We start from the raw sequence: 10,952 nt of genomic DNA on the forward strand, positions 1-10,952 counted from the left end.
ATAGGGTGCGCGTCGACTCAGTGTGCCGTATATGAGCGGATGGGGTACTATAATTAGTGAATATCTAAAATGTGCAAATAGTTTATTTATGACCGCCAATGGTACAGTAGTTTAGTTCCAGTGCTCTGTGAGCCAGTGTTTAAAACAAAACAAGAAATCTGACATCGTGACAAGAGCTGAAAGCAAACACTATATGTTGGTCGCCACGTGCCTTCTTTTATGTTATAGAAGTAATTAGAATGCGACGGTGCATTGGGAAGCAGACAACGCAGGCTATGATTGATGAATGTAATTTAATTCTGCCAATTGCATGCAGACATCCCATACACTGAATTGTAGGTTATTACCTGGCTGTATTTATGTCCTACTAAGCCATTTAATCCTCTATCTTAAATGGTGGATTAACGCCTCGGGGGTTTGGAGTTTCAACTAAATCCCCTCGTTGAGAGAAAAAAAAACTATAAATAGTGCATACATGTTGAGATCAGAGTGTCACGTGTGGCCTCATCGTAGCTGCGCAGGCAATACCATTAAAGATCACTGTTGTTCGATAACAGCTTTTTTTTTCGTTCTTGTTTTTATTTTGGTAGTTGGTGTTTGTAGTAGCAACATATAGACAAACATACCACATCGTGTTACTCACGATCTTAGCACTATTATTCTATTTCTGAGAAAGTCAGTAAACTGTCAGATGCACCCTTAACTTCAGTGGAAAATACAGTTGTTGGTATTATGTTTGCGCATGCGTTCTTGAAACTAGGTCAGAGTTGGCAGGTGCATATTAATTTTTAACTTCAGATTAATGAATAAACATCGTGGCATTAAAAAACGATTTCTGTTAAATTTGTTTCGTATACTCCGCGGAGATGTTACCTTTCAATTGAGTGGTTTGTGCATTTAAAGAAGCTGTATGAACGAAAACATATGTTTCAATTTTGTTCACGTTGCGTAATAATGTATGTAGTTGACAAAATCGTAAAAAATTCGTATTGTTTTTGCTGCACACAAACAGTATTCGATGACAAATAAAAAACACTTACACGCATGCGCAGTGAGAGTCACGTATCGACATACCCAGTGCTCATGCGTGTCAGATGTTGTGACTTTTCCATAAAAAAACAAAAAAACTTAGTTTTGTGTTGCAATAGTTTTTAGTTCATGATAAAACATATTCCAATGCTTTCAACAACTTAACATACATTAAAAATATTAATAATTATTCATATTTCATCTTTAGTCAGTATTTAACTCCAAAAATATCGATACGGATTACTATGGAAACACAATCAACTGTATACATGTATTGGCTTGCTCAGCAATTGCGCATCTAAAACTAGTTTCTCTTAATATTGACGATGTAGATTAAAAATGATTTTTATTGAATCTTTGAATCACAATAAGATCTAGTTCCTATAATGCGAATCACAAATGACGGCCATAAAACGTACTTTTTGACTAAGTCCTATAGCAAAACTGCATCAAAAATATTAAATAGATGACTGTATACTGAACGACGCAAAGACGAGCACTGCAATGCCGGGAGCAACTTCATTTAAATACTACTTTTTTTTAAAGTCATCTTCTTCTCGCTGAATACATTTTCAAACGCCACTATAACTGAAACGGTTGCATATAAATTTAACCAGACGCATATATGTTAGCAGAATTACATCATGTTCAAATCAACGCAAATATAAATACATCGCGTGATATTGGTAAGATGATATATCTTTCATTCATATTTGCAAACAGACACATTTGTAGAGCCATTGGCTGGCGACCCTGTGCCACAACCTTCAATTGTCAATCATTCAAACCAACATACTTTTTCGATTAAGTATGTCCTCGTTTTTTTTTTTCGTCCGACAAATCAAATCATATCATGAATTATACTATTACCTCATCTCTGTGAAAACTATTATACTCCTCTGCCGGCACAATACAAAACGTTTAATTTACAAAAAATACCATTGCTATAGTTGATTGGTCCTCGCAATGCCATGTGTTGTCAAAAAGCTTACTGTTGCACAGCGATAGCAACAATAAAGGTCGGGGAAACACATTTACGTCACAATCTTCGACCCCCTCAATGTAATATAAATCAGCGGAAAATAAAAAAAAGTTCTATTTATTAGACCGTGCTTGACGGCTCGTGCACTAAATAAACTGCTTGGTTATTATTATTTAATTTCCTCTCCCTCTTAAAAAAAACATTGAATCAAATGTTTCCGATAACTCGGTTCACAATTTTCTTTTTGTGTTTGGTCAGGTACTACACAGGATCACGAGTTATTTTACAACTGCTATTGTGCCTTGAATGACATTCGGTAAAATCAAACGAAAATTAGGTATAGCATGGTGTGGTTTAAAGGCATACATCTATTTGTTCTGAGTCATTTGACATATATTAATAACAACACGTAAATTAGAAGGTTAACTTCGCCACATGCCATGCTTAGTATCCAAACAAACCCATAATGCAACGTCGATGCGTGGCATTGTGGGATACCGAGACGCGTGACTTTGCCCACGTGAACAAAGCGGATATATTCAAATTAAGTGAGCTGGGATACCACGTTGAATCTGTGCTTTAAATCAAATTCAACAAATAACAAAATCGAATGTTTTGTCGAAATACATTTGGCAGTAATGAAGGACACCGAGCGTGATAAGCATACATTTAAAACGACAATTATTCGCATTGCTGCGATTATCATTTAAATTATCATAATTGTTTGATAGATTTGTATTTGACGCAGATATGCATTGTGAGCACCCATGCAAACACGTGAACTTGACGTGCAGCGAAATATTATTAGAAGTTTCTTTAACGACGTTATGCAAATTGACTACACACTACCAAAGTATCGTTAACTGAATAAACACGTCTTTGTGCACAGTGTCGCTGCCATTGACCTAAACCTTCATCGCTGATACATATGAGTTGTTTGTACGAACAATGAACTTGACGTTGATTTATTTCAGAGATGATCAACACACTATTAGCGAACCATTCCGACTACTAACAACGTCACGCTATATAAGGGCATTCACGCCATGCACATTGCGGATACTTTTAAATCGATACGATTACCGTAACGCTGTTCAGCCTCGGCAAAAACTATTCAATCGTTCTTCTCTATTAAAATTCCTAATAAGGCATACCGTTATTCTGCTGACCAAGTTTTATTCAATTCGGAACGCTCTTCGTTTATGTGTCTTTTTTGCGATTCAATTTAGGAAATAATCTATCAGAACAAATTTCCGCCATTCAATTAGAAACATCCAGACTGACAAGTGATTAAGCGAGCGTGACAGTAATGAATGGAAACAACAGATGTCAACATGGGACGAACTTCTCGCGGTTTGAGTGACCAGGAAAACACCGTGTTCATTTTTTCACCGAGTCCAGTAATGTATCCTAAATTATAAATGAGATATTATAATATAATATAATAGAATAGAATATAATATAATAGAATATAATATAATATAATATAATTTATTCGGAGGTAACTGCAATGTTTAATTGAAATCAGTGGATTTTTAAAATTGAAAATGTCCACTCGCGCGATGTGCGTTATATCGGCACATTTCTGATCGTACACATACACTACACCTTAGACCTTTCTTCATTCAACATCGTGGCACACTATATTGACATGTCGCAATTTGGTCTCATCTCGCAGTCGTCAGTCGCTTCCTGAGATATTTAAATATATACCCAAAGGAAGTGATCAATATCGACATTTATAGCTTACAGTTTACTGCCTCTTTTGTTTCTTCAACAAAGTAGCTGTCTTCGTCGCATGATGGACAACTCTCACGTTTTGTTTGCAAGAAACTCGATATCACGATGCCATATTTGCGGATTGGTTTATTAAAACGATAACATCCGATATTTAATTTGTTACATATGCATAGGTCATCTCTCAAGACGGATTTCTACTCACTACATAATATGAACAACTATCGAATATCACCAAATGGCATTACTCTAAAATATAATCAGTAAGCACATTGACATTGAATAAAAATACAAGCATTAATGCATATCCCAATGACTATACATTTAGAATGTATATGCCTCAATCACGTTTTTATCATTCAAGTGAATACATTAATTTTGATGAATAATATAAAATATAAAATTTAAACTTGACATTAGTTAAAATTTAATTAGAAATATTATTGGCTGCCACATTTACAATCGAATGTATTATACAACTAGAAGTATTATTTGGTTGAGATAACAATGTTTTGAAATCTGCCTGTGGAAACTATTATACTCTCAAGTTTCTTCTTCTTAGACTGTTTAAAGCAAGATCATAGCCGTACTCGATTTACTTATTGCTAAATAACAAGAGCTTGAACATTTATCGGCGGGGAAATGGGATTCGCCAGGGGATATTGAAATCCGATTTAAGCGTCAATTAAATAAAGGCGACATATTTCCGGGACTATGTCTTTTTGAATGTACTTTAATTTTGACTGCCTGCTGCTAAACCCAAACGAGATGTTTTAATAAGGCTATTTGACTTGTGTGTGGATTTAATGACAGTTGCGCTGCGGGATTTGCATCTGAGGATACGAGTGCACGTTACCTGTGTATTCTAAAGAAACTGTACATGTCAGCCCACTACGAGAAGAGTGTTTGCACAACTTCATATCCGATCCTTTCAATAAACATCTAAACAATCGCTACGAAAACAGTTGTGAATTGAGCTCCGCTAAACCAGTTACAAAATTTGTTATACAAATTAGCCGTGAAAAACTATTTCCCATATGCCTGAATGTTAGCATGCGAAATTTTGAAAACTATGAATTAGTGGTGTAACACCTGAATAATTATATCTATGTATTTTGTTAATTTAATATTGCATCTACAGTTTTTATGTAGAAGAATTCATTGAATAGTTTATTTTGAGAACTGTAATTATGCCACCATTCATATCTATTCAGTTTTTTTTTTATTCCGAAGTGGTAGATAAATTTGTATCTTTACAGACTTGCTTGTGCCGAGCACCTTGTATACTCGTGGATAATTCTAGCACGGAATACATTTTGTTATACTCAAGGATTTCACAGATATCTGTTAATTAAATGGGATTTAATGAATAATGTCCGCCTCCACTCGTAGACTCCACGTCACTCCGCGCAATAAAATGAACTCCGCTGAATCGCTAATAACATTGTTAATTGAGATCGTCTGTAACGCTTTCTCTAATTGCACTGAAGTCACAGTCAATTTGATTCCATCGATAGAGAGCTTATCTCTAGCTTTTAAGATGATTTGAAACTTCTGCAAGCACCGAGTTTGTTTTTTAGATGCGAGAAGTATGACATGGACTACAGTGGACGGTGAATGCTAATGATATTGGCTTTTGTTCCACCTGAATATAATCTCGCTGACTTTGGAACTTTTCTTTCTATTCGAAGGATAACTGACGGACGTTTTGCTTGCTGACTGGTTATTACGCAAAGAGTCGACGTGGAGTGACGGTGTGGGGATAAAGGCAAATCGCAAATAAGTAAAGCAAGTGACCGAGCTATCAACAAATATGGCAGTGTTAGGCATTCCCACAGAGTCGGTGACTCAGTACTGGCAGATGTTTCTGGAGAAGGTCCGTAGTCCTGAAACCCAGAAAAAGCTAGTCTTAGTTATAGTGTGTATAGCTTTGCTTCTAGATAATATGCTATATATGGTCATCGTTCCGATTATACCCAACTACTTGCGTAGTGTCGACGCTTGGAAAACAGTACAGACAAGCTACCAGTTGAACACTACTTTTAACTGGTCGCTCGTCAATGGTTCGGGACCAACAGAGACAACGATTGAGTACCAGAATGAAGACATCTCGCTCGGCGTTCTCTTCGCATCTAAAGCCATTGTTCAGTTGCTTGCAAATCCGTTCTCTGGGACTTTTATTGACAGAGTTGGCTACGACATACCAATGCTTATAGGTTTGGTGATCATGTTCGTTGCCACAGCAGTTTTCGCCTTTGGTGATACGTACTGGGTTTTGTTTGTCGCCAGGAGCCTACAGGGTGTCGGATCGGCGTTCGCAGATACTGCGGGGTTTGCCATGATTGCTGATAACTTCCAACAAGGTGAAGAGAGGAGCAGAGCACTTGGAATTGCGCTGGCTTTTATTTCATTCGGATGTCTTGTGGCACCTCCTTTTGGGGGAATCCTTTACGAATTCGCTGGCAAGAAAGTACCGTTCCTGATTCTTGCTACCATTTCTCTTCTGGATGGTTTTATGCTGATGTTTATTATCAAACCGTATGACCGTCAAAAACGTATTCAGATGCCAAAAGGAACACCTATTTATAAACTTATGCTTGACCCATACATCGCCACGACAGCCGGAGCGCTAGCCACAGCTAATATTTCTCTCGCGTTTATAGAACCAACCATTGGTGTCTGGATGAGAGACACTATGAACGCACCTAGTTGGCAACAAGGCATAATATGGCTGCCTCCTTTTGTGCCTCATGTCATGGGCGTAGTTTTAACTGTGAAACTGGCAGCCAAGTATCCACACTACCAGTGGTTAATTGCATGTATAGGCTTATTCACCATTGGTGCTAGTACAATGATAGTTCCTTTTTCAGAAACTTTTGGAGTTCTCATCGTCCCGTTGTGTGGCATCTGCTTTGGAATAGCTTTAATAGACACAGCGCTTCTACCAACTCTTGGCTTCTTAGTTGACGTTCGTCATGTTTCTGTCTACGGAAGTGTTTACGCTATAGCAGATATATCCTATTCTCTAGCTTATGCCTTTGGTCCTATACTAGCAGGTGAAATCGTACGGGATATTGGTTTTATGTGGTTGAATATAATAATCGGTTTGCTCAGCATAGCCTACTGCCCAATGCTTTTTATTATCCGACGTATCTACGACATGCGTCCTCAAATGTTTGAAGACACTGTTCTTTTGACGACTGATCCGCCAAAAGGTCTTTATCGCATAGCCTTGGCACAGAATAAGAAAGGGGACATTGGTGACGGACTTTATAAAGACGGTATCGTGAGAATGAACGGATCCATCAATGAGCCCCGTACTGACTCTGACGAAGAACCAGATTCTTCCCCGAGTCCAAAGCATAAAGTCCATGTTCGGAGAGTGCACCCGCGCGATCAGTATGGTACGTTATCTGCTGAAGAAGATTAGATAAACACTGGCCTTAGTCATCATAGACAAAACTTTAAAACTCTGCCAAAATTAGCGTTGTCGTCATTGGAAATGAGTATTTATCAGTATATATATATATAAACTCATAGTTGCTGTTGACATAGGAAGTAAAGTAAGCAAATAACACCGAATATACGGCAAGGAAAATACTACGTCAAATTATAGTAAACACGTACTGCGTGCGTGACTCGAACTGGCGCTCGCGTACGGCACCTAATCGCCTAGCTTCACGCTACTACACGCCTTCCCTTCGGCCACCGGGCATCCCCAATGTGGCACGGATCGCGTGGACGGGTTTCATGTTCTCTGCACGTAATAAGCTCGGTTATTAAGCATCCTTTTTGGGGGATGCCCGGTGGCCGAGGGGAAGACTTAAAGTGGCGTGAAGCTTGGCGATTAGGTGCCATACGCGAGCTCCGGTTCGAGTCACGCACGCAGTGCGTGTTTACTAAAATTTGACGTAGTATTTACCTTGCCGTATATTCGGTGTTATTTGCTTACTATATATATATATAACCAATGTTCACCCGTATGATGATAACTACCATAATAGCATCTTTGCATGCGTACAATAATTTACGAATACAAAAGTATTGTTGAATATTGAATTAAATTTCAAATCAATTCATACGAATTCATGAATTGTAAGTACCCAACATTGATATTCATTTTATATTCAGTGAGTTTTTCTATATTATATGAGGGTTTATTCGTTCGGTGAAAAATATGTCGTACTGATCTTTAACCCCCGCACTGTTCCTTGGTTCTAGAATATGCCATAATACACACTGTTTGTTTTCCCGTGTAATGTATATAAACGTTTAAGTTATTAGGAGAGATATTTATATTTAAGCAGATGAAAGTTCTTCAAGATGCAAGAAAATTGCGAATACTGCACAATTGTTTTGTTTTATTTTCTCGACAGCCGCATAGACGTAGCCGTATACACGGGATTGCTAAAACCCGGTATGTCAGTATAAAGCCGAAAGGGAATATATTCGGTGACAGGGCAAACAACTCGCTATTTCCGTGAACCTTTAATTAGGTAAATCATTGTTCGGTGTGTATTTTAATAGACTGATCGCTTCCTAAACTGATACATTCCAACAAGCCAAGTTCACAATTCGGTTAGTTAGAACAGGGGAGCTTATGAGAAGGAAAAACGCCCATGTGTGTATACATTACGTTAAAATTTGAATTTGACATCCGATTTTTCATGCGAACAAAACTGGTTTATTCTCGCACGCTTGTCCCTGTCCCAATATGTATGATACTGCCGTCTAAATACACTCACTGTAATTTGTTCTTTATTTGTCTCTCTGGGCATAACCATTGCTTCTTAATTCCTTGCATACTGCTTATCCAACGATTGCTTTATTGGCGTAACCACTTTATCTTAACCACACCGAATAAGACAGAGTATTCCACCGAGATACGTCTTTAAGTCAGTATCGTTTAGCCTCCGCATATATGCCCATAAGACGCTTGGCAGTGTATTTTCCCTAATATTGTTTGATGTATTTTATAACAGAACAGATCGAAGCGTGTGTATAATTCGTTCAAGTATGTCGCCCACAGTTTTAACATTCTCCCACTTTCATTTTTACAGTAACGGTTTATTTTGTTGTTGTTATATTACTGTTTCTCTGCCTAATCCCGTTGTATCTAACGTGCACCCCACACACGAGAAGAGTGTCAGTACGGTATTTGTTTTTATGCAACCCATCAAGTGTAAATGTACATAAGTGTATATGAACGTGTTTATTTGTGAATGTAAAATTGAATATATATTCGAGAAAAAATTGTGTTCATGATTTATTTATTCCAACATCTGTTTATTGCTTTTCATCTTTTGTTATGTTCTTCAACCACACAAAGTGGTTCTTATCACACATTGCAATAAAGTCAAGTCATTTCGAAAAAAGGTCTTCTAAATTGAGTTTCATGTCTGTCAAATCAACTAATTGAATCGCCGCTTTGCTTCCCAATGAAGCGAGCAAAATATTTCTGTGGCGCCATAATCTAATATCATGTAATTTGTATCGTCCTCTGTAAATCAGGTTGACGATGATTGGAAGCAAGGAGTTTTCCTCTTCGCGTGAATCGCCATGTGACGTCACTACAGCCTAATTATTATGCAATCTTATCAATGCCTGACAAATAATAATTAAAACCCGTTTTAATACGCAGCACTGTTGCGAAATATGCTGTGTACTGAGCATGCGCACTATGCGTCCACATAGAACACACACAGTCCCACTGTGATGAACACATACAAAAAGCACGGGAAAAGAAATTGTACACAGACATGACAAAAAAGTGTCTGGGTCGTGATGTGAATTAGTTACAACCACTTTTCTATCTTGATTAAACTATGTATTCAGTTTAAAGAATTTAATCTGGTTCAGTATAGCGGTGTATTTGAGTACAATTCTTCATTCAAGGTTTGTCTTGCTCTTCAAAATACACGTAACATAGTGATAGCAAATCACAATGGAAGGGGAAGCAATATATGACAATGCAATTATTGAAATGTTGATTTAATACTACCGGGACTCCTGAAACCTTGAACGAGTTTTCATTTATTTGTCGAGTCCTTCAATAATTGTTCAGGTCAGTATAAGAGGTTGTACGAACGTTCGAAACCACGTGGACTAGGTCATACTAATTAGTTGAATATTCCCATGTAGTATATTAACATAAATACATTCAGCCTCCAAGCAATGTGAACGTTTACTATCTCCGACAGATGTCTAGTAGGATGGAACTATGGGCATTTTGAGACATGGGAAAACTTTCCTTTGCACAAGATGTTGCCAATAAAGCGCTGTTATAGCACGAGTTTATAAGAGTGGGCGATATTTAAATTCGCTCGTTGGCAACCCTACTTGTTTATATTGCGTGTTCAATAGACGTTTTCAAGAAAGTGACGACGATAAAATGAAGATACCGGTCCACTCTCACTGCAGAAAACATTCAAAGTCATCATTACGACAACCATAACCCGGGAGGGCGTCACAGACGACGTCAATGTCACGAAGGATATATGCTGCTGATCTGCACTGGCTCGGAAGATGAATTCTGATTGGCTAAAAAAACAAAAAACTTGTGGCGTTGAATGCACGTTCATTCTCAGTAATGTTATGCAAATTAGAAATTCAAACTAGCTAATCATTTACAACCTTCCGAGCCAGTGCAGATTAGCCCGATATATGCGAAGCATATATTGTATGTATGGTAATTGATTCACATATGGGTAATCGCCAAATAAGAGGATTTGAGTTATTACGGGATCAATGTTGGGCTGGGAAGGCAAAGTACGCTAAACTCTAAATACAAGATCAATAGTACAAAACTACTTTTAAATGAATCTGAAATACGTAGACGACATGCATTTGTAAAATAAACATGTTGTCACCTCAAAAACAAAAACACGGCAATCAAACTTTGTCATGTGTAAAATCTCACCATGTAATGCGCATGCTCGTCGATTCAGTAATATGTACAAGAAATTCAAATTGCATTGATCATTAAAATGTGTTCGCTACCCAAAAAAAGTTAAGTAATAATCGTCTAGCATGGTATTCCACTCAATTGTGCATAAAACTACGTCATATACATGTGATAATCGTCCATATTACTTTGATTTAATAGTACTTACCATTATTTCACATTTGTGTCGTTAATTATTTTGTAGCCGAACAAATTTATTTATCGTAATCTAGTGTCAGATCAATATATAACAAATACTAA

At 37.5% G+C, this 10,952-nt stretch overlaps 1 protein-coding gene across 1 annotated transcript; it reads left to right on the forward strand.

Annotated features, from left to right (window-relative positions):
* Positions 1 to 5,511: 5,511 nt before the first annotated feature.
* LOC100369395 (vesicular acetylcholine transporter-like) lies at positions 5,512 to 7,276 on the forward strand. Its single transcript, XM_002740716.2, has one exon. It carries the CDS (start codon positions 5,562 to 5,564, stop codon positions 7,176 to 7,178), a length of 1,617 nt encoding a protein of 538 aa, XP_002740762.2. The 5' UTR covers positions 5,512 to 5,561; the 3' UTR covers positions 7,179 to 7,276.
* The last annotated feature ends 3,676 nt before the right edge of the window (positions 7,277 to 10,952 follow it).

This window comes from Saccoglossus kowalevskii, chromosome 19 (assembly GCF_978046115.1).
Source record: "Saccoglossus kowalevskii chromosome 19, keSacKowa6.1, whole genome shotgun sequence".
In the NCBI taxonomy this organism is placed as follows: domain Eukaryota; kingdom Metazoa; phylum Hemichordata; class Enteropneusta; family Harrimaniidae; genus Saccoglossus; species Saccoglossus kowalevskii.